Below are 23,422 nucleotides of genomic sequence, written 5' to 3'. Positions count from 1 at the left end.
TTTTTTATAGATAAATTCACTAATTAAATTATCCTTATATAATTTAATTTTTCCAACCAATATCCTTGTATAATTCAATAATTGTGGATGAACTCATGAACATGTATTTGTTTTTTTTTTTAATTGATTTTATCAATTAAATTATTCATGTACAATCCAATAACTGTCAAACTTTATTTGTTTAGTTTAATAAGAGAAAACAGTTTTCTAAAAAAAATAAAATTAAATTTGTATATTAATGAAGAGGAAAATTCCCAACCAAAAAAGGATCTTTCCTTTAAAAAGTTACATAGATAATATAATATTGTCAATATATTTAAAATTATTCATCTGCACAAATCTAGGTTATGCCTTCCCATTTAACATTTTTAAGAACTTTTAAGGACATTACATAAAACAAAATGGTAATTTTTTTTTATTTTTTTAGACAAAAAAAAAACAAAATGCTAATTGATTCAAATAACTTTTAATAATTTATAATTTGTGGTTGTCAAAGGCTTTAATACAATATCAAAACTCATCTATGTTCATCCAATGAAAATACTAAATTACTAATTGATAATGCAATATATTGATAATACCATTTCTTTGGATGATATTATAGGTTATATGGTTGGCCTTTGTACCTTATTGTAGCAAGTGGCTTAATATGATGATATCATTTACCTTATTATCTTATTATGCAATAAAATATAATGGACATGTGTATGATAAGTCGAATGTTCAAATCTTCTATCCCATTGATAATTTGTATTGCCCTTCCCTCATTTGAAACAAGAAAAACATGTAAGAAATATATAGACATTAGTCTTGACTAATGAGCATTTAGAAAATAAAAAAAAAAAAAAAAAAATGTAACCAATAGTACCATTTATTTAGTATTTCAACAAGTATTTTAACAAGCACATTTATACTTGGTTTTTTTTTATTGCTTGTGACAGTTTAATTAAGCATGTTGTCAAATTGAGATTATATTGACTATTAATACCTTAAGTTATGCTTTTATTTAACCGATTATTTTTTGTATTTATCTTATAAAGTTGTTTAATTGTTGTAAAAAAATAATACGATGTCACGTGTTCCATATCACCTATCCACGAGGTAACTAATCGGTTTTAAGTTGTTTAAAGCGGATAACCCTCAAAGTTTGTATTATTCAAAAATAATTAAAAGTTTGACTTGTTTTTGACGGATTGATCAAAGTTTGTATTATTTTTGACATTCCTATAAAGGTAATTAAACTCAATATCAACTAAAATAATAATAAAAAAAATTAATACATAGTAATAAATGTGGTCAGTAAGTATTGTTGTATTAGTGTAAGAAATTAAATTAGGAATGAGGTAAAATTTTGAAATGATGTAGGTATTTGTAATTGAGGTATTATTAACTTGACGAACTCAAACTTCAAATTCTTTAGGCTTTTGGCCAAAATTTGAGTCTTCAATCTTTCGGTTAATTAGCTAAAAGTGTAAATACTTAAGTATATAACCATTGCTCCACACCATTCTATATTTACGCATAGTATGCACAACTTAATCTTTATATCTAATAAAATAGCTAAAACAATATTTGAATGTTTAGAACATTATACAAGGATCAGTTTATACTTTAGAATCTTGCCTTCAGAAATGTGTAGGCGAAGAACACATTAAGGCGATAGGGGCACGCTTCAGCGCTCCTGCTCGGGTGAAACCAACATATAACCTTTTTTGGCTCAGAAAAAATGAGCAGCGACTTATGATAACAGGTGCCATTTATTGGTGTCAGCAGCTAAATTTACATCAAACTGCATTGATTTATGTTACATAAAAGGGTGCAGAACACTAGCAGCACATAATCACTAGAAGTGCTGTATTCTCCCATCCTCAGTTTACAACATCTAAACAACCACTAGAACTATTACACAGCTATAATAACATGGGACAAGCAGGGATTCGGTAAGCCAATCAAGCAGCTTCAGCGAAACCTAACTGAAGATTACCGTAGTCAAAGACAGTGTGATAAGCTCCCATGAAAATATCTCCAAGGATCCTGCAAAAGAATAAGCAGATCATTGTAAGAAAGAAGCAATGGGAAGTCCATGCATAGTTGTGTGATGATCTAAGCAAAGCGTACCACAGAGGACCCCTAGGAGGAGCCACATCAAATGCCATGAATCCGCTAAGACAGACAGTTGCAAAACCTTCTCCGGTTTTCATGATGTACTGCGAGTTCAGAATATGGGTGTCAGACTGTCAGTGATGAGTTTAGACTTCATATGTCAGTGTTTCTTAATAAAATCAGAGAAATACATCAACCATTCAACATCTTTAGGCCAATTTACACGAAACAAGACCTTATTTATCATTCTCCTAGCAATCAATGCTAAATTTTCATAACAAGCTCTCACCACTCCAGTATGAAATGCTGTATCTAGTACAATTAAATACTGATTAACAAGACAAAATTGCCATTGTTTGTGGTTGGGAAATTTTAGACAATTGTTGCTGAGCCCCATATATATATACAAGTTGTCCCACATTAAAGGTGCCATTAATTTTGTCAACAAAGTTGATAGTTCACCATTAGTTGGGTTTATGTGTTAAATTTTTAAGAAAATTAAAAGATAAAAGTACAAACGAAACCAAACCTGTTCAGGGGTTAGGTTGAAAGCTTTATTAGCAATTGTGAACGTCACATTTGGCAAGAGAGGGATGCTGTCGCAGTCGATAACTGATTCTTGGTTTGGACTTGGCAGGCTATTGCAAAGCTGCACAAGTAAATATCTTGTTCAGAGTCAAGTCTTGTAAAAAGGTAATAATGGATAGTGAGGCAGATTAATACTTCAGCAAACTGTTTGTCAGGAACACATTACCTTGTTCACATAGTTGAGTACAGACTCCTTGGTCACTTCTTCTCTCAATTGGTTCCGAATCCAAACCACAGTCATCTGACATGCAGTGCAGAATAAGGGATTTAAACTTGAGACATCCTTCTCGTTCTCTCTTTCTACAACTGATTCAATACCAGCACTGAAAATAAAAATGGTTCAATATGATGAGGACTCATTAATTTAAAGAGTTAACTGTCCTAACTGAAGGAATTTATCTTTCTAAATTCTTCTACTTAAAAGGCTTAATCATACGAATCTGATATTGTGAGTTTGTGACTGGAAAGTTTGCAAAGACAAATGATACCAATAGTTTCTGTCATCTAAAGGGATGCCCATTAAGTGGATTCTCATGGTTTTGGCAGATCAGAAAAAAAGAAACAGTAAAAGGGTAAAACAGTTCCAAACTTGTCGTCAATCTTTCTAAGATTACTTTTTATCGTGAGGTCAATAGTGCTCAGGGAGTCACAAACAGCAGTGATGTAAATAATAATCAATCCCAGGTCTTGTGCATCCTAACTTAAGTTTGATGCTGATAATAAGTAGTGAGTAAAAGTCGTGAGTATGTTGGTTGGGATATCCTAACCTGTTTTGCACGGTGCACAGGTTAAGCTGAGAGCATACTTTATTTGGATCTACCTGCACAACCAATGCTACAATTAGGAATGTTTTCAGGTTATAAGAAATTCTCCAAACCAAGTTAAATAGAAGGGAAACGGTGAACAAACCCCTGCAACCAAAAGATCCCAAATCATATCTCCATACTGAGCAACAATGTCTTTGCATTCGTTGCTTATAACACCTTCAGCCCCAATGGCATGGTTGATTTCAGTAACGACATGCTGAAATAAATAGACTCATGAGGGAAACTGATTCAACAAAAAAATAGCAGCAACAAAAGTTTCTGAAGGAGATTACCGTTGGTCCTGCAAGTAGTGATGTTCCTGAGTCTACAATAGCAGCACAGCCCCCATCACAGAAACCTGAAGAAATCAACCATAGAGTTTACCACGATGCTAAAATATTTTAACATTCAAGAACGATAATAGTAGATAGAACTCTTTCTCCTAAAATTTCCTTTTAACCCACTAGACATGTAAAAAACTAATTGTACCATATGGATCATAGCATCATTTGAACTTACCTGTTGAGTAGTTTCCAATCAAGAAATCTCCCATATCAAACTGAAATGATGAAATGGAAGTGCACGTATTAAAAACAGTCAAGTATACATGGCATAAATCATCATTAAAAGAAATATGTAATGAATCTCAGTTATTTTTCTCTCTTACCTGCCAGTAACCTTTCTCAGTTAATGTCACATAAGTATGCTTTCCCTTGTAATGTTTCTCATCAACTCCTCCAAAGACTAATTCCCCGCCAACTTCTGCTGTTGTGTCTCTATTGAGCCAGAATGAGAAAACTGGGTCTTTTACAAGTTCTTGTTCCACCATATTATACCTACATCGAATTTTGTAATCAAGACATCCAGTAACTCACCAGAAGAACGAGAAAGAAACGCAATTTTTGGCTATTCCAATTTAAGACATGGGAGCTTAGTGCCACAGACATTAGTCTGTAGTTTAATAGAGGTTGGCTTACAGCTTACCATACAGGAGTAGCATTTCCAACTGAAATTTCTTGAAACCCGAGTCCAAAAATGCCATCAAATTTTGCAAGTAGAAAGGAGATACTTCCTTCTCTAGTTGCCTCTATGAAAATCTGATCCTTAACAAGTTGGTCTCCAACTTGTACATCATCCTGACTGAAGAAACCAGAGATAGAACCCGAACCATACTTAATATGGCAAGATTTACCTATAATAAAATATCTGTCAGACAAATGATCTATGTACTGAATGGGACAAACTTGGACACTATGAAACATCAGCAATACCAATGGCAGTGTATGTCTTTGACTTCCTAGCACTGTACTTGGAATGGAAATAGCAAGGAATCTGCATGATTATAGTGATAAGTCTTAGTTCAGAAAAGTAATATTAGTAGTAGTAGACTTGCAGTAGTATAACTAGTCTTCAATACTTACAGAGAACAAGCACTTCGATGATGGAACCCAAAGATTAGAACTTCCTGTATCAAATATCACAGAAAATTTTTGTGGAGGTGTACCAATACTAATCTCTCCGTAGTATTGAGCACCCAAGTAATCCTTCAAATATACAACGTCTGGATCTGGACTGCCATAACGAGATTGAAGTGGATTCCTAGCTTCTCGATCCAATTCCAACTTCCTTCCAATTCTCATTGCATTTAAAGTATCACAGTCAAGAGCACGCCTCTTTAAAGCCATTCTCATCAAGGCTTCAGTGGATGGAAAAAGAAAAGGGCTTATCAAAGCCAAACAACAGAGAGCTACTAGTAGCTTCTTGAGACCCATTGTTGGAGTAAACTCCTAGAAACCCGGGAAAAAAAAAGTTTTAGCATTCAGATTAGAACAAACCATGGCAAATTTCTGAATGTGTACGAGGCTATGAGCACGACAGACAAATGTATAATACGGAGTATATGCTTTGGACAATCAAATGTTAGGGCTTTGATTCTTATGTTAATCAACTTAAACAGAAAATTAGATGACAGAAAGAAACACACAGAAGTGGAAATTGGCATTAGCAGCAATTTTTCGAAACCTCATATTCATCAGCCCACCAATGAAACAAGTAAAACCCCAAACCATCAAGATTCAAGAAATCAATACAGTTAATTCATCATACTCACTAAAACCTTCAGAATTCAACAGAATCATTACAACCTTTTGCCTCTCCCCCTATACAAAACCTTTCCTGATCACCTCCCTGGCTACACCACGTGGCTATGCAACCCTCTCGCAATCGAGCAAGTTACACACTATGGTCAACAAGTCCAACTAACAAAAAGAGGAAGAGGTCATGGAATTTGACCATTCACAGTAATATGTTCAAAGTTCCAACTCCATATAACTCAGAGTTTCAGTGTTTAATTCTTACATGCCCTTTGAGGTTAAATCTTGAATGTTTAATCCAAAACCTAAAAAAAAAATCTTTCTAATAGAAATCCCAAACTGTATGAATTTTGCAATGAAATTAAACAATTTCCCACCATTTACCTATTCACAAGAATTACAACAATAATACTACACCATTTCATCATTTACCTAGATCAAATAAAAAAGGAAAATTCAGAGAAATTATCATAATTCAAATGAACTTCAACCCTATAAAATTTAAGTTAATAATATTCAATATTGATTAATCTCACATAAACAGTGCTATACATAAAAACCATTAACTAAATAAACCAATCACCCCAAAAAACAAAAAACTTGTAATAATATTGAAAGATGCAAGCTTTCTGTATTTCTGCATATTTACACACTCCCAATAAAAAGGAACAAATAATTATTATGTGAAAAAGCTATAAAAAAAAAAAAAAAAAAAAAAGGTTAAACATCGAGTAATAAAAGTTAAACTTCATAATCATCATCAATAATTGCAAGCTATAATTTACTTAAGCATGATCAAATAAAATTTAAAACAAGAATCAAAAGAAAAATGAACAAGAATATTTGAAAGGGTAAAAAAGGTATAATACCTTTCTCAGCTTATCAGGTTGCAACAAGCTCTCCAAACTTGTGTAAAAAATCCAGGAAAATGGGAAAGAATCAAACAAGGAAGAAGAGAAATGATATCCTTTTGTCTTTCTTCATCTGTCTTAAAAAGAGCAGAAATAACTCTGCTATTTTATCTGGGTCCCACATCCGAAATTTCCCTTTTTTATTTTTTTTAAATTACCGGAGTACTCTTTTTAATTTTTTATAGCATTGTTAATTTTGTCTTTTTGACACATTATCTATTTCTACTCGTTCAATTGTTGTGATGATAAAAGAACCCAAAATTTTACGATTACTGTCTAGTACTTCGTATAATGTTACAAAATAATCATTTGAGGTTTTAGTTGGCCCTCTTAATTAGTGATTAGACCAAGTACTTAATATCGATACGAAATAAGTTTTTTTTTTTTATTGGTAAAGAAAAGGGCTCTATCGAATCGAAATCTCTTATAAGTTCTCTTGATTTGGAATAATAGGTTATACACTTTGGGAATTGGGAGGGTGAGGGTTAAAGGAATCCTCACCCCAAAAGTATATCTAGTGAGGTTTGATCTGACAACCTCTTAATTGTGAAACACAAACTTGTCCACTAGACCAATATTAGCTTAATATTAGTACGACTTTAAGTGATCAACCGATAATGTCACTTTCTTCATTGTAATAGTATATTATTCTATTAGACTTATAAGTCAAATGTTCATGTGAGTTCTTTAATAATTTTAATAAAATAAAGATGTTTGTGAGCTATCTTATTTATTACTCTTCAATTTAAATATATTTAATCAATATCGATGCCAAATTGCCAACTGTGATACTATGTACTCTTTTGAAAAGATCGGAGTATTTCCCTTTATTTTTACTACAGTATTTAAACACATTTTTATAAATTGATATTTTTGATAGTTTTATCTCTCAAGTTAAATATTTAAAATAAAATAAATATTAGTACTTCTTATGTGTTTTAATTAGTGTTACACTTATCAAATTTGGTTGTAATTTAATAAGGGTCTGTTCACGTTTACTTAATTTCATATCAATTCAGTTCAGCTCCAATCAGTTCAAATCAGCTCCTAATTTTCCTCTCTCATAAAATATTCATTTCAGCTTAGTTCACTCCAGCTCAATTCAGTAAATGTGAACATACCCTAAGTGTTAAGGCCTTGTTCTCATCAGATTATTTCAGTTCAGCACCTAATTTCCTTCTCTCATAAAATATTCCATTCAATTCAGTTATGTTCTGTTTAGTTCAGCTCCTAATTTCATTCTCTCATAAAATATTCCATTCAATTCAGTTTTGTTCTGTTAAGTTCAACTCCTAATTTAATTCTCTCATAAAATATTTCATTCAATTCAGTTATGTTCTGTTTAGTTCAGCTCCTAATTTCATTCTCTCATAAAATATTCCTTTAAGTTCAGTTCAGTTCAGCTCTAATAAGTTTAATGCAGTTCAGTTTAACTCAATTTAGTCAATGAGAACAGGCCTTAAGTTCACTTTTGTTTGGCAAAAATCTACATTATGGTCCCCACATAAATTAACTACTACTTTTTTTCTATTATCTCCGATTTATTATTTGCAACTTTGGTATATTTTATATTTAACAAATAATACCTCAGAGTTGCAAATAATAAAAATCAAAAGTAGTATTATACGTAGTATATTTTTTTTTTCTCTCACATTCATTGATTTCAATAAGCTATTAACTCTACTATTTTTCTTTTATAATTTTTAATACTCTAATTATCTACAGTATTATTTTAATTAAGTTAATTAAATTACCTAAAATTATATGCCTAACACTTATTAAAAACATGAAGGATATAACAAAGCCAAGGAAGTAATCCATGAGAATCACGAGGTACAGTGTCAATGGACCCATTAGTAACGAAGATTTACGAACATGAGGAAACTACGTGGAACTTTCTTTATTCCTACTTTCTACGGAGTAGTTTTGCTTTGCCTTTCTTAATTTTATCTTTTGGTGGGTAATTCATAATTCAATAGAAAATTTGCTAGATACGAAGTATATTAGTCCCCAAAATGATTTTTTTTTTTTTTTTTCCTGAAATAGTTACAAAATGTTATAATATTGGATGTTGTTATTTGTCGCTCCCATTTTACCGGGTAATGCTCCCTTTTTTTCTTAAAATTCCAATTTTACCCCTAATATATAAATACGGTTTTTTCCTTCCCGACCAACATTTCTCACTTCTTTACTTCTCTCTCTAACTCTCTTACTCTCAAACTCTCTTACTCTCTAAAACAATTTTTTTTTAAAAAAAAAAATTCAAAAATTGTTCTTCATTTTTTAAAAAAACAACAATCATCATAAACACAAAAGAAAATGGGTGATTCGAGGCGGATTAGGCTGAGATTCGGAGGGAGGACCTTCGGCGGCGCTGGTGGCGGCGGCGGCGGCGGCGATGGTGGAGACGAGGTATTTTTTTTTTTAATTTCGGATCCCAGGAACTAACCTGTGGATGATTCTAACCAAGTTTTCACTGCTGAATGTTGGCTTTCAACTCTGCAGTTGGTGGTGTTACCAAAATGAAGAACCTGGTTCGTCCAAAATTTCACAAATTTCTCCTTATGACAAAGTCAAGTTCTCTGAACATACTGAATCACTTCCGGATATTTTCCCCACCTCACTTGCATGACAGTTAGAGCACGATCATACTCCGCCTGTGTTGTTGCATTCACGATTTTGAACCATCTCCCAGCTCTAAAACTGACACCAACCGTCTTGTTTCCAAGCATCTTCGTCACCTTAGCCTCCACATCTCTGTTGATGTGCCATAGACACAGTAAATGTGACGTCCCTGGAAAGACTTCTCTCAAAGCCGCACATAGCCCAAGATCACGGTCTGAAATAAATACAGATGGCACTTTATCAAACCCAATCAACTCCCTTAATCTTCTCAACACCCACCGATAGCTAGCCGTGCACTCGTCGCGCATGAAAACATATCCAACTAGAAAATTTTGGTTTGTCGGTGTCACGCCTACTATCTCAAAGAAAGGCATGTTATATCGATTGGTCTTGTAAGTAGAATCCATACCTATGACATGTGGGTATGTGCGGAGTATGTTGACCATGATCGGGTGCACCATAAATGCATGTTGCAAAACGTTGTGATCATCGTTCGTGAACCAGTAAATGTATTTACTCTCTCTCGCCAGATGAAGAAATTGTTGAACAACTCCTCTTCCTTCGGACATTTCCATCCTGAAGTCATTTCGGCAATTGTAAATGTGTCGGGTGTTTGGATGATCATCAGGAAATTGCTCGGCAATAGTGGACATGATGTTACGGGGAGCAACCTTGGACTTTGTCATGTCCCGCACAACCTGTTTTGCACCCGGACTCAATCCGCTCACTTTACGGTGACCCTCTGGGTACACAATCATTGGGTGGTTATGTGTCCTGGTGTGATCATTTTTCGCAATGATCTTCCAACTTTCGGTGCTGACATCATAATATATCTTGATGTAGAATGGACAACCATTAGCTTTGGTTTTGGTGTCCTTCCGTATCACGTTCTCCAAATCTCTCGGCTTGCTCCTTCGTGACCGATCACATCGCAAATACCGATACGGACGACCATCTCTGGTTTTGTTATAAGATGATTTCACCAATATAAATCCCAATTTTATGAAAACACCACCAGCCCATGTAACAACATCGTCAAATGTAGGAAATAACGTATCGGTGACAAAATTCCCACTATAATTCACACCGTCACCGCCTTCCTCAGATTCCATATCCTATACAAATTAAACAAAACATGCTTTATGTCAAAATAATAATAATAAAAACAAAAATAATAATAATAATTATAATTAAAATAATAAAAATAATAAAAACAATACTAATAATAATAATAATAATAATAATAATAACAATACTAATAACAATACTAATAATAATAACAACAAATACAAAACAATAACAATATTAATGATAATAAAAAATTATAACAACAACTACAAAACAATTTATAAGACCATAACATTAATTAATAAATAAATAATAATAATAATAATAATAACAATAATAATAATAATAATAATATTAATATTAATATTAAAATTATATTTCTACTAATTAATAATAACAATATCAACAACAACAATAAAAATAACAGCAACAACAACAATAATAATATCAACTACAACAACAACAATAATATCAACATATTACTAATAATAACAACAACAATAATAATAATAATAATATAAATAATAATAATAATAATGAAACAAAAAATAAACATATTACTAATAATCATATTAATACAACAAAATTACATTAATTATCAAATACTAAATCACAACAATAATCACAAGACCACGAAAAAAAAAATACATAAAAAAAACTTAATAAACATAAAAAAAAATTAAATAAACGTACTTAACATTTAAAAAAAAAATTAATAGGGATATCCGCCTAAAATTTCCGGATGTCCCTAGGTACATCCGCCTGAAATTTCCGGATGTACCATGGAACATCCGGATTTTTTAGGCGGATCTCATCTTCCGCTTGAAATTTCCGTATGTTCCATGGTACATCCGGAAATTTTAGGCGGATGTACCTAGGACATCCGGAAATTTTAGGCGGATGTCCTAATTACCGAAAATAAAATAAAATAAAATAAAAACTTACAGAATGATTCGACGCATTCTCCGGCGTACGTATGTTCCACTCGCCGTCCATGACCCAAGACCCGTCGGAAAATTTAACGATTTTTGAAAATAGAAAATTTAGGTGGTCGTGGGGACCGATTTTGGGAAGCTCGGGACAGCAATGTCGTGAAGTGAGGGGACCGTTTCATGTATTGTGTCCAAATGGGGAACAAGGTCATTTTTATAACCCAAATTGCATAAAGGGCATAGTGGTCCATTCAAGTCAAAAAGGGAGCGTTACCTGATAATTTGGGAGCGACAAATAGCAGTTGAGAATAGATTTGATCCCACATATTGCATATCATCTCCCATAAGCTAATAAGCTATGACTTTGAGTCTTTGACCATCTAAAACAGTTCATTTCAATGAATGCACCAAAAAGTGTACCCGTTGATTTACTTACAAGTTTAATTCTATTATTAATAAATGGTGAGTGATTGTTTAATTTGATAATTTATAATATGACTCTTACAAATTCTTAAATGGACCTGGTTTATTTTAAGTATTTGGTATACTACTAAAATTAGAGACAATGTGATTATTTTATTAATAAAAAAATCACTATATTAAAATAAAGGTTATTATGTTGAAATAAAAGTTAGTGTGACGTTATTAAGCTAAAAGAGGTTAATTTTTTTAATGAAATTTTTAATATAATGGTCAGTATGAATAATAAAGATCAGTATGTTAGATCACTATTCAACATAATGTCGTACTTTAAGTTTATAATATAATAATAACATTAAATATCACACAGGTTTTAAAGAAGGTTACTATATTAAAAATAAGGTAACTATATTAAAATTAGGGCTCACTATGTTGAATATAATACCAGTTACATGTGTATAAAGTATAAACCTTAAGTCCACGCAAGATTTTCTGTATTACCAGATATTTAACATTTTTGAAATTTAACATTTAACATCTTTGAAATTTAAATATTAGAAGTTTTACATTACAATTAAAACCTATTAAGTTACAGTGCGTTTCTGGTGCGGCTGGCTGCACCATGCGGCAGGGTGCCAAATCAGCAAATGAGAAAGTAACCCCATCAACATAGTAACCCCTGACCGGACCAAGTAACCTCTGACTGAACCTAGTGACTCCTGACCGAACCAAGTAACCCCTCCGGTAACCCCTCAAGTAACCTCACTTAAATAACCTTCGAAGTAACCCCACTTAAATAACCTATCTAGTAACCCCCGACTTACCCATTTAGTAACCCCCGACCTAATAACCCTTGACCTACCACCACTCCCAAAACGCCACTAGCCCTACCCCCAATACGCCATGCCACCACCACCATTATACACCAAACCCACAAACAAACAAACATAGATCCAACCGAACCCACAACCAAATCGTTAAAAGAAAAAAAATAAATAAATCGAACAAATACCTTTAAAATTAAGAATGGTTTCGAATTTCACTTCAATTATGGCTAAAAAAGCCAAATTCGACCATGAAAACTCTAGATCTAGAGTTTATATGGCCGAATTTGGCCTTAATAACCTTTAAGTTGTTTTCTGACGACGAAGTACGAGAAGCTCACGGAGTACGACGACGTATTTGTGAAGGACATGCGTTCTTCCTTTGTAATTGCAGGTGGTTTGTTTTGCAAGTATGCTGCCCTTTTTTGGAGAAAGGAGGAGAGAGGAAGAGCAGATAGCTTGGTGAAGGGAGTGATATGGGTGGCTAACTGGAAAAGAAGAAATTAAAAAAGGAGAGAGAAAGAGGAGACAGAAAAGAGAGAAGATAAATGAAACTTTATGATCAACTTATCGTAGAAAAGTAAAACAATTTTAAATAACACACTAATAAATGACCACCTACATTGAACTATGAATTAGACAATGTTGAAAAGATACTATATCATAATTTTGATGAAAATAAAAAAAAATTTAAAATTACAAAATGTACGTAATTCTTATTTATATTCATGTATGATAGCGATTTATTTTTAAAATGTACAAATTAAAAAGGAAAAATTGTTAGGAACTACATGCTTAATAGGGGTATTTGGAAACAACTACCCACTAATAAATTTTATCAAAAAAAACTACCCTCTAAATTTAAAAAGTTAAAGTAGCACTACCCATTTGCATTTTCCGGCGAGAAAGTCCGGCGTGTGGGACCCACTTTTTCAATTTTTCTTCTAAAAATTCCTAATTGAAGAAGTGAAAACAAGTATGGTATACAATTCATAGATAACTAGTTTTTAACCCCGTGCAATGCACGAATTTATAAAGATTTACTAATAATAATAGTCAATTGAAATAGAGTTAATTGAAATTAAATGTTTAACAATTTTTTTTTTCAAATTTAAATTTATTTATGTATATCTTTTAAATTCTTATGTGTTGCATGTTATATACTTCGTATATAAATAAAATTTATTAAAAGAAGTTATTAATAGAATATTATTAAAAATTAAATAAATAACATTTTGGAGGGAAATTTTTTTACAAAATTGTGCCAAGTGTCCCCTTTGGTGATTGTTTTAGTATATAACTAGTTCAAAACCCGTTCCATGCACGGTTATTCAGTAGTGGCAACATTCGTTTATTAGAAAAGTTACATACTTAACATAATAATGGGAAGTAAAAAAAAACTTAGAAAAAAACATATTAATGTGATATACCATAAGATGAATCTCAATAAATATACAAAAATAATATAAAATGAAATACAAAAATAAAAATATCATGATAATTGATTGATCCTGAATTTATTAGTCACACTATCAATGGGTGTCATGTAGTTGGCCGAGTACCTAATAGCCGATATCCCTACAAAAAAAATTAAAATAAATAAATAAAAAGGATATAAAAGAAAAAGAGAGAGTTCATATTACAATAATATTTTGTTGTAAGTTATGAGAAGTAATGTACCTGTTATGCCAAACTTTGAAATACTCTTTGAATACCACATTACTTGTAGTACTGTAAATCTGACCTTCTTTATCACATATCAAAATTTTCAAACCACTTCTCCTTATAACCCTTGATATTGCTACATAAAGCTGGCCATGACTAAAAACTGGTCTCGGAAGATATAAGCCTACATTTGAAAGAGACTGACCTTGGCTTTTGTTAATAGTCATTGCAAAACATACCACCAATGGATATTGCCTTCGTTGAAATTTGAATGGCAATGTTATGTCAGATGGACTTAAGATCATGCGAGGAATAAAAACTTTATGCCCAATGTTGCTTCCCGATATAATTTTTGCCTCAATGATATGGTTGCCCAATTGTGTTATAATTAATCGAGTTCCATTACATAAACTAAAGGGTTGGTCTATGTTTCTAAGTAGCATAGCAGGAACACCAATTTTATATTCAACTTAAGGATGTGATTCGGCAAGCCAAAACATTTGATGTTGTTTAAGTAATCAGATGAATATAATTCTTCATTATTTTGCATATTTCTATCTGTTTTGCAAATACTATCTGAACTTAAATATATCCTCTCTTCTCCGGGAACCAAAGACAACAAATGTTCATTGATATTCTCTACACAATCATGAGTGGGAGCAAGATAATATTTCTTGTTAGTAACACATGGTGTATACGAAATAAATATAGATTTAGTTAAATATATTAACTATGAAAGTACCTTTGTCTGGCGCTCTCGTATAGATTCAGCTGATTTCCCTAGAATTTGTGTAACCTCACGATCAAACAAAACGAATGATGCATTTCCTGTCTCGTCAACAACTCTAATTTGCAATTTATATTTCACTTTGACATCTTCAACATATGCATTGCACTTGTCACACCATGTCTTCGTCTTCCCCTCACTTCCTTTATTTTTTTTAAATCCTTCTTGCATGCTTTGTACCACCATCCATATGTGGACTCAATACAATCAATAGTTGCTAATGTAACACAAGTAGTCACCTAAAAAGAAATAAATTTATGCAATTGCATAAGCATAGGAATACATATACTTGATTATACTAACTTATTAATTCAATTAAAATTATTAACAATATATGTATACATATATAATATACTTGCCTCCTGTGATTCTCGGATTTCATCAACATGTTTTCTATCCATTAATCGAAGAAAATCGTCCTCAATTGTGTGTGATGAAAAGCTTGCAAAAGAAGATGTTTCTCCTCGATCGCCTCTTCTATATGATACATATTATAAATCAAAATTACAAAACTATTGTTGTTAAAAAATTAGATTTGCAAAATAAAAGTTTATGGTATTAAAAAAAAATTTAAAAAAAAAAAAAAAAAACCTCACCTTCCCGTAAATTCATGAACTTCTCCAATGTTTGCATTAATAAGAAGTTTAGTTGCAAAAAGTGTGCTTTGAACACCAATAGCTCCTACAAAATTATCCAAGAAATATTAAATACTTCCTATACTATATTTAAAAAAAGAAAAGTTTGCGAGGAAGGTCCTTTTATGAGGTCGACCTTGTGTGGAAGGTCCTTTTATGAAAAAGGTGGCACGAAAGGTCCTTATATGAACATTGGGTTGCGAGGAGGGTCCTTTGACCAAATTCCGGCGTTGACCAAGATTTTCCAGCCAAAAATAATCACGTGATGTGCACGTGACCACTTAAATGAGGTTTTTTAGGTGGTGGATGTTCGAGGTGTGGGTTTTAATGGGTGGTTTTCGTAGGTGGCCGGTTCTGGTTCTGGTGAAATCAAACACCATAACAATTAACAACCATAATTCTAATTGTAATTGTTGTTTCCGAGCTTAATTTAAAGGGGGGAAGGGAAATCAAGGGAAAAGAGGGAAAAAGGAAAAAAAAAACCTCATTTAAGTGGTCACGTGCACATCACGTAATTATTTTTGGCCGGAAAAAATTGGTCAACGCCGGAATTTGGTCAAAGGACCCTCCTCACAACCCAATGTTCATATAAGGACCTTTCGTGCCACCTTTTTCATAAAAAGACCTTCCACACAAGGTCGACCTCATAAAAGGACCTTTCTCGCAAATTTTCCTTAAAAAAATCACATTCTATAGGAAATAGTGAATGGAAAAAATCATGTTATTTAAAGATAATGAACAAAATTATAACCTTGCCAAGTCTTCATTTTTGCAAATTGCAATACAACATTAATTGGCTGCCCTTCGTGGTTTGATAAATAGGTTTTCATCATATCAGCATATTCATCCCGTAGAGTACAGTCCAAACTTTTTTTACTACAAAGTAACATTATATTTAGCATGCATGTAGATTAATTAGTTATAAATCATTAATTTTAATATGTATACAATAACAAATACTTACTCTAAATCCTCTAAATTAATTACAATTTTCCTCTTCATCTTTCCATTGCTCTCCCACATTTCAAAAGTAGACACTTTTGTCACTTCTCCGATAACATCTGAAAGTAAAGTACCCAATACACATCAGTACTATTGTTTGTTTAAAAACTAATAACTAAATATGTAATACTACTATAAGAATAATTCATACCTATTAAATATTTATCATCCAAATGATTTGAAATGATATCAAAAAAGGACACAAAATTGTACACACCAGCATTAAAATCCATGTCATTCAATTCCTCAAGAATAGTAGTGTAAATAAAATTAATTTTATACGCATGTTGAGTTGGCCTATATTCTCCATTTGCTTGGCCTACCCAAAATCTTGAGATTGAATATATTTTTCCCTCATGAAGAGCACATCCAAACTTCTGTAGCAAAGTTTTTTTCACAGTAGCTTGTATTTTATCACCCTATAAAATCAACCCAAATGAAAAGGATTTCCAATTAATTAGTTTAAGAAATTTCTAATTAATTGAATAAAAATATATGATATAAGCTTTAATTTAAATAAATTATGTATTACCTTTTCATCCATGACAACCAATTCAACACTATAATGATCTTGTGGTTTGTAGAAATCGGGAGTAGTCCAAAGACGAATCACTTTTACTCTAATACTCCATATTTCTTTCGCTGGGTTAATTTCTTGAACGTAATCATATATTTGGCCATTTGAGATGAATTAAAAGAAAAGAGTGGAATATTTTTGGGAAATTTATGTATGCAATATGAACGTAAATGTGATTTTATGAAGAGTAAATATAAAGTATATTATTTAAGAGATAATTATCAATTATGTTTGAGTGGTAAGTGTAACAAACTTTTTTGTTATTGATATGATAAGTGTAAGAAACTTTTTTGTTTTTGATAATTATCCAACTTACGTAAAATTGAATTTCAGTATAAATTATTATCCAACTTATTATCCAACTTACGTAAAATTGAATTTCAATATAAATTATCACCTTTCACTTTTAATTTTAATTTAAAATATAACTAATAATTGTTTTAGAAGATAACCAAGAAAAAAAAACTGTAAAAAAAAAATAAAAAATTAATAAACTTTGGGCGGGAAAATTTTTCATGAGAACGTGACACGTGTAATAGGGGGATAACCACGGTGATTACTTTAGTATAGGAGTATAGATAGATATAGATATAGATTCTTCTCTTTTAATCCATTAATTATGCATTTTGATGTTAGGGTGTAACAATTAGAAAAATTAGGGTTCTTAGAAATTGAGGATAATTTAAAATTGGTTGAATTTGTTGCTTTTAATTCAAATTGGTTATCTTAGGGTTACGAATTAAGGTTCAATTTGTCATTGTATAGTGTCTTTTCAGAGAAAAATTGAAAAGTGGGCCCATGCGCCTGACATTCTCGTCGGAAAATGCAAATGGGTAGTGCTACTCTAATTTTTTAAATTTAGGGGATAGTTTTTTGATAAAATTTTTTAGTGGGTAGTTGTTTCCAAATATCCCTATTAAGCGTGTAGTTCCTGACAAAAATTTTCCAAATTAAAAATTAGTTTTATACAAAGTACAAAGTATAAACTAACCTAGTTAATTCTAAAAAATGCGCAAAAAAAATTTATTCATCGTCACCATTTACTACCCACTATCAAACAGGCTATAAGAGTTCATTCTATACACCATGGTCTTGATCGGTATGACCGTAATCACCGTATGATCAGCTGTTTGGCTGCTTCCCATTAAACTTCCAGTCTTCCACTCGATGTCCAGTTCTCCAGTGCAACAGTTTCTGAAGGTAGAGCTTCTTCTTATTTCAAATTTTGCTGTGATCATGTCTTTTTCCTGTTAATCAAATTGTATTTTAAGTATAAATTTGCAATTACTGAATTACAGTTACTATTTGTTTCGGATGAAAACAATGGGACCTTGCCGAAGGTCCGATGAAGTGGAGGAAGACTGGTCCGGTCCAATGGATGTTGGGCCGAAGGTTTCCTGCACAGCAAACACACGTAAACTGGCCTCGGGGGTGGTTCCGATGAAGACCCCTCCGACGCCGAAGTCAAACAGTGTATTGAGAGGAGAAGCTATGCAAGAGATTTAATGCTTGAGGCTTTTGTGTATATGATTAATGAATGAATTGAAGGCTTTTATACCTTTGCATATGAGGAGAGGAGAGTAATTGGGCCCTTTTACAATCATGGGCTGACTGTAACAATTTGGACCAAATGACTAATGGCCGACTTGGCTTAGATGGAGGACTGGGCCTTGACCTTGGCAATTTGGATCATTTAATGACTAGGACCAATTAGATGAATTGGACCCAAACAACTTGCCCCCAGACCCGACTTGGAAGGATGATAGGTCGGGTTTGGATCCAATAAGAAATGGAGGGAAGTAAATGATTTAATTAAATCAGAAGATTTAAATTTTTAAACAGTTATTAATTAAATAACTGTAATTTGGATAATCAATAGGAAGTGGAGGGGATAGTGGGCGGTTAATCAGGTAAGAGAGTGTTTAACGGTTAATTAAGGAGGCATTTAAGAGAAATTTGAACTTTTCAACCTTTGGGATTCTCCTTCCGGGAATTATAAGGTCTGATTCGCATTTCAACCTCATTTCTTCACCAACTTACACTCAAATTCTCGCACAAACCCATCTTCGCTTCGAATTTCTAGCGCACCATTCTCGAATCCGAGTTCGATACTCAAATCCACCGCTTCCACTGATTTGACCGGCGTATTCCGGCCAATCTGAAGGTAATTTTCTTCGAGTTCTTTCGATTTTCTTGCCTTTTTTTAAGGAAATTTTTCTTCTCCCTACTTTTCTTCTTCGAATTTGGGTATGGCTCGAGGAAGAGGGCGTCAACCAGGTCGACGGGGTCAGGTTAGGGATCCCCGTGACCGCGCCGATGTTTGGAACGGGGAACGAGCCATGGAAGACCTGGAAAGGGGGATTCCGACCGTTCCTTTAAATGCCGCACCGCCTCGTCAAGACGCCGGGGCCGGCGAGGCGGAGCAGCCTGAGCAAAGGGAGCGGGCCGGACAGGCCAATGACTTGCCCCCTGTGCTCTGGGACTTGCTTCCTGGGCATGCAGAGTGGCAGGACGCCGAGGCCCAGGACGCCATGATTAGAAATGCCCCCTACTCGTGGTGGGTTCGGCATGCCGAAACCTACCGGTTTGCCGAGCAGATAGAGTTGCACTACGACATTTTCGAGGAGGATGGGCATTGGTGCCGAATGCCCTCGCCGACGGATAGGATTCACCGTCCCCCTCCTGGATATATAGGGGTGTACACTCGGCATTTACAGTACGGGCTTCGGTTCCCTTTGGATCCCTTCATCAGGGACATTTTAATAAAATACAGGATCTCCCTGTGCCAATTAACACCCGTTAGCATTCGGCGGGTGATGACTTATCTCTGGGTGTGCCGATTTTTTGCAGTTGAGCCGAATCTGCACTGTTTCCGAAGGACACATCAGTTGGTGCAAAACCTCCAGAGCGTGTACGGCCAACACGGGTCTTCAGGCTGGTGGAGAATAGAGAGCCGCCCCCAATATCTGACTATGTGGCCGAACGACTCCTCGGATAAGGATTGGAGGGGTCAATGGGTCTGGGTGAGAGTTCCCGCTGATCCGGAGCATCCATATTTTTTCGGGGCTCCCCGATACCTCTCCAGGCCTGATCCGAACATGCAGGACTTGGGTCTTGAGGACCCTGATGCCACTAGCCACCCTAGTTACGAGCAAATGAGCTTCTTCGGGAAGCAGAATAACCCCGGGGGAGTTGGCCGAATGAGAACTCTCCCGGCCAGATGGCTTCCGGATAACCATTACATCTCATCTTCCAAGAGAAGATGTTGCAGTTGTCGGCCTCAGCCGAAAGTACAGGGGTGGTAAGTATGTTCGGCTGGGGCCGAGGACTTCAACTTATTCAATTTTGATTTGTCTTTGATGCTTATTCCCTTAGTCCAACCTTCGTCTGTTCTTTTCAGAGTTGAGCGAAGCTACCTCGGGAATTGATTATAACCGGCTCGGGGTGAACGCTGAAAGGGTCATTCTAGACCAGGCTCCGGCAATCACAGCTCCGAAGAACCGTCCGCTGCATCTGCACGAAACGGGTCTTCAAATTGAAGCCGCTGCCGAATACACCAAGCAGAAGCCTTGGTGGGAGAAGCGAGATCCCCTCCGGCCACTATTGCATGAGGAAGCACAGGCCGCTCAGACAGCTGCTGACGTGTCCCGAGCAATCGACTCCTTGGAAGGAGGTGTTGGGACGTCTGGTGCTGCTGAGAGGGATATCCCTGCATCTGGAGCTCAGCCGAGGGTTCCATTAAGTTCCTGACTTGCTTGGTTTTTTTTTTTTTTTTTTTTTTTTTTTTTTTTTTTTTTTTTTTTTTTCCTGCCCCCCCTTTATGCAGTCTGAGGAAGGGAGTGAAAGAAGAGAAGGAAAGGCGCCTGCTCGTTCTGAGGATCCATCTTCGTCAGAATCTGAAGAAATGGACGAGCAGCCCTTAGCAAAGAGGAAGAGGAGGTTAGCCGTGCTGGGACCTCGTCAGTTTCAGACGGGGATGAGGCCTACCGGGGGCATCCTCATACGGGAGCTTGATGAAGGTAAACGCTCGCCGAGGGCTCCCCCTCCGCCGGAAGCTCCGCGTCCTCAAACCCCCCCTCCACCTCCCGAAACTCAAGAGATGGAGGTGGACCAAAGAACTCCTGATCCGAAGGGGGGGTTCAGGGACGCCCTGCTGAAGATTCTGAGAAGCCGATTGCTGAAGGCTTCTCAGATGATATTAATAGGGAGGTTGACACTTTTCTTCGTCAACCTGATCTGGGGGAGGAAGCAGAGGAGGTAGTCACTTCTGACCCTGGTGGAGACCAACTGGGCTCCGCCGAAGGAGAAGGTCAAGCTGAGCCTGAGAAGGTTCAGGAGGTTCCGTCTTCTTCCTTCCCGTCTTTCCAAACGCTGAACTCTGGAGATTTGGGTTTCTCGCCCCCCCGCATCACAGTCCCAGAACCTGTTTGTGAACGAATTTGGGGCCAGAACCGTGAAGGGGCTGCAGGTTACTTCGGCGACCTATCTGGTATGTCCGAAGTGGACCGAGCAAGGGTGTGGTCGCTGAAGGCCACGGCTGGGATGGGAGAATCCAGCCGAAGGGTCCCTGACCCCGCAAGAGACAACCAGCGTTTGCTGATGCAGGTACTTAGCCATTTAGTTGTTTTGCTTTGCTTTTATTCAGCTCCTCTCCCTTTTCGGCTCTTCTTTTTTTTTTTAAAAAAAAAAAAAAAAAAACTGATGTGCCCCTGCAAACAGATTGTGCACAATCAGACTCTTACTGTAAAGCTGATTGACACCCTCCAAGACAAGCTGGAGCATGCTTGGGAAGATGCGAAGATTGCCCAGGAGGAGGCGAGGCTTGCTGAGCTGAAATAGCAGGCTGCTGAAGAGAGGCAGCAGCAGAGCGAGGAGTATGAAAAGAGGGCTGCTGAGGCCATTCAAACCTTCCGCTCGGCTATGGAGAAGGAAGTTTTACCCCCGCTGATAGAAGGGGAGAAATTCCTTCAGGAGCAAATGGGTGTGGACATCTCCAAATTTAAAGCTGCCATCGAGAGCCGAATTCAAGAAGGAGCTGCTGCACAAGATGAAGTGCAGCAGCAGCTGAAAGCTCTTGAAGCCAGCAGGATGGCTGCTGAAGAGGCTCAACAGGTTAGGGATGTTCACCTTTCTGCTGCCCAAGCTGCTGCTGAGAGCCAAGACCAGAAGCTGAAGGAGTTGGAGGATCAGCTGAGAGCCAAGGGAGATGAGCTGACCCAGGCCAAAACCGAAGCTTCCAACGTCCAGCTGGAGCTTAATGAGCAGAAGACTTCTTCCTCCAAACTCTTAGAAGAATTAGAAAAATCTAAAAAGGATTTGGAGGAGAGTCAAAAGAAATTGGCTGACACCTAAGAAGAGTATGAGATGGGCTACATAAATGGGTTTAAGGTGGCTCGAAGGTTGGCTCTCCATGCTGAGCCCTCGCTGGATTGGTCTAAGTGCGCACTTTGGGCTCAGGACCCCGAGGATCCGCACATGCTGTATGCCACTCCTGCTGAGCATGAGATCCTTCAGGCTGAACAAGCCGAGGAGGAAGCTGAGCGGCAGGAGCTGGAGGCTGAACAGCGACCCGCCGAAGCTCAAGAAAGGGCCCAACCTGCTTCCTCTGCTGCTGGAGCCGAGACTGCCCCGGGGCTAGACCCAGCTGACCAGCCTGATCCTTCGGCTGAAGCATAGGAAATCGGGCAGTCGTCTTCAGAGTCTTGCGGATCAACATGTGCTTAACTTCAGACTCGCCGCTTTTTGAATCTCTTTTTGCCTTATCTTTTTGCTTCAGCTTGCCTTGATGTACAAACAATTTATTTTTGTTTTTGTACGTATTTCGGCAGCTGTTATTTTCCGCTTGTGGGCGGCTGCCGATATAAGCTTTTTAATTTATTTGAACTTTGTAGCTCACTTTCTGAGCCTTTCATTAATCTGATGCTTTTTCCTCAACTGCCTTGTCTTATTTTGAATGCTATACTGTTTCTGAACTTTGAAATTTTCGCAAAAATTTGCTAAGTACAAAGCTTTCAGTTTGAAGAATTCTGCTGAAGATAAACTTGCACTAATAGTGCCTCTTGCCCCCCCAGAAATCTGAAGAATCAAGTCTTTGGATTACTGAGTTGGGTTTTGTTTCTTTAACTTTCAGACGAAGCTGAATAAAAAATTTCTAACAGTTGCTGTTGTCCTTGGTTTTCTGTCTATCTTTTAGAAATGGATATCCGAAACACAGGGCCAACTGAAGGCGATGTTTCGGATAATGGCTTTCTGGGATACAAGACAAGGCAATATCTCAGACTTGTCCATGGACTCATGTCTTTGGAGAACAAGTCTTACTGAAGTTTGAATTCAACTAAGAGACCAGAGTTCTTTAAAAAGACGAGTTTGTCAGCAATTTGAAACCC

At 35.7% G+C, this 23,422-nt stretch overlaps 2 protein-coding genes across 2 annotated transcripts; both read right to left on the bottom strand.

Annotated features, from left to right (window-relative positions):
• Positions 1-1,527: 1,527 nt before the first annotated feature.
• On the bottom strand, positions 1,528-6,583 carry LOC110701243 (aspartic proteinase-like). Its single transcript, XM_021878857.1, has 13 exons — positions 6,460-6,583; positions 4,919-5,284; positions 4,769-4,829; positions 4,482-4,689; positions 4,165-4,333; positions 4,017-4,056; positions 3,791-3,855; positions 3,601-3,714; positions 3,459-3,511; positions 2,858-3,014; positions 2,633-2,752; positions 2,119-2,207; positions 1,528-2,034 (listed from the first exon to the last, which is right to left on the bottom strand). Exons 2-13 carry the CDS (start codon positions 5,267-5,269, stop codon positions 1,950-1,952), a joined length of 1,512 nt encoding a protein of 503 aa, XP_021734549.1. The 5' UTR covers positions 5,270-5,284; positions 6,460-6,583; the 3' UTR covers positions 1,528-1,949.
• Positions 6,584-9,074: 2,491 nt separating this feature from the next.
• On the bottom strand, positions 9,075-10,238 carry LOC110701457 (protein FAR1-RELATED SEQUENCE 5-like). The gene has a single exon (XM_021879108.1). The coding sequence runs from the start codon at positions 10,236-10,238 to the stop codon at positions 9,075-9,077; it is 1,164 nt and encodes a 387-aa protein (XP_021734800.1).
• Between the last annotated feature and the right edge of the window lie 13,184 nt (positions 10,239-23,422).

This window comes from Chenopodium quinoa, unplaced genomic scaffold, assembly GCF_001683475.1.
Source record: "Chenopodium quinoa cultivar QQ74 unplaced genomic scaffold, ASM168347v1, whole genome shotgun sequence".
NCBI lineage: Eukaryota > Viridiplantae > Streptophyta > Magnoliopsida > Caryophyllales > Amaranthaceae > Chenopodium > Chenopodium quinoa.
This window is presented reverse-complemented; position numbering and strand designations above follow the sequence as displayed.

What these genes read in the sequence shown, in the direction of transcription:
- LOC110701457 (XM_021879108.1), bottom strand. Translation starts at nt 10,238, where the DNA reads ATGGAATCTGAGGAAGGCGGTGACGGTGTGAATTATAGTGGGAATTTT.
- LOC110701243 (XM_021878857.1), bottom strand. Translation starts at nt 5,269, where the DNA reads ATGGGTCTCAAGAAGCTACTAGTAGCTCTCTGTTGTTTGGCTTTGATA. An exon ending in CACTACTTGCAGGACCAACG is followed by an intron (nt 3,715 to 3,790) that starts GTAATCTCCTTC and finishes TATTTATTTCAG; the next exon opens with CATGTCGTTACTGAAATCAA. An exon ending in TCAACCTAACCCCTGAACAG is followed by an intron (nt 2,208 to 2,632) that starts GTTTGGTTTCGT and finishes CTGAACTCGCAG; the next exon opens with TACATCATGAAAACCGGAGA.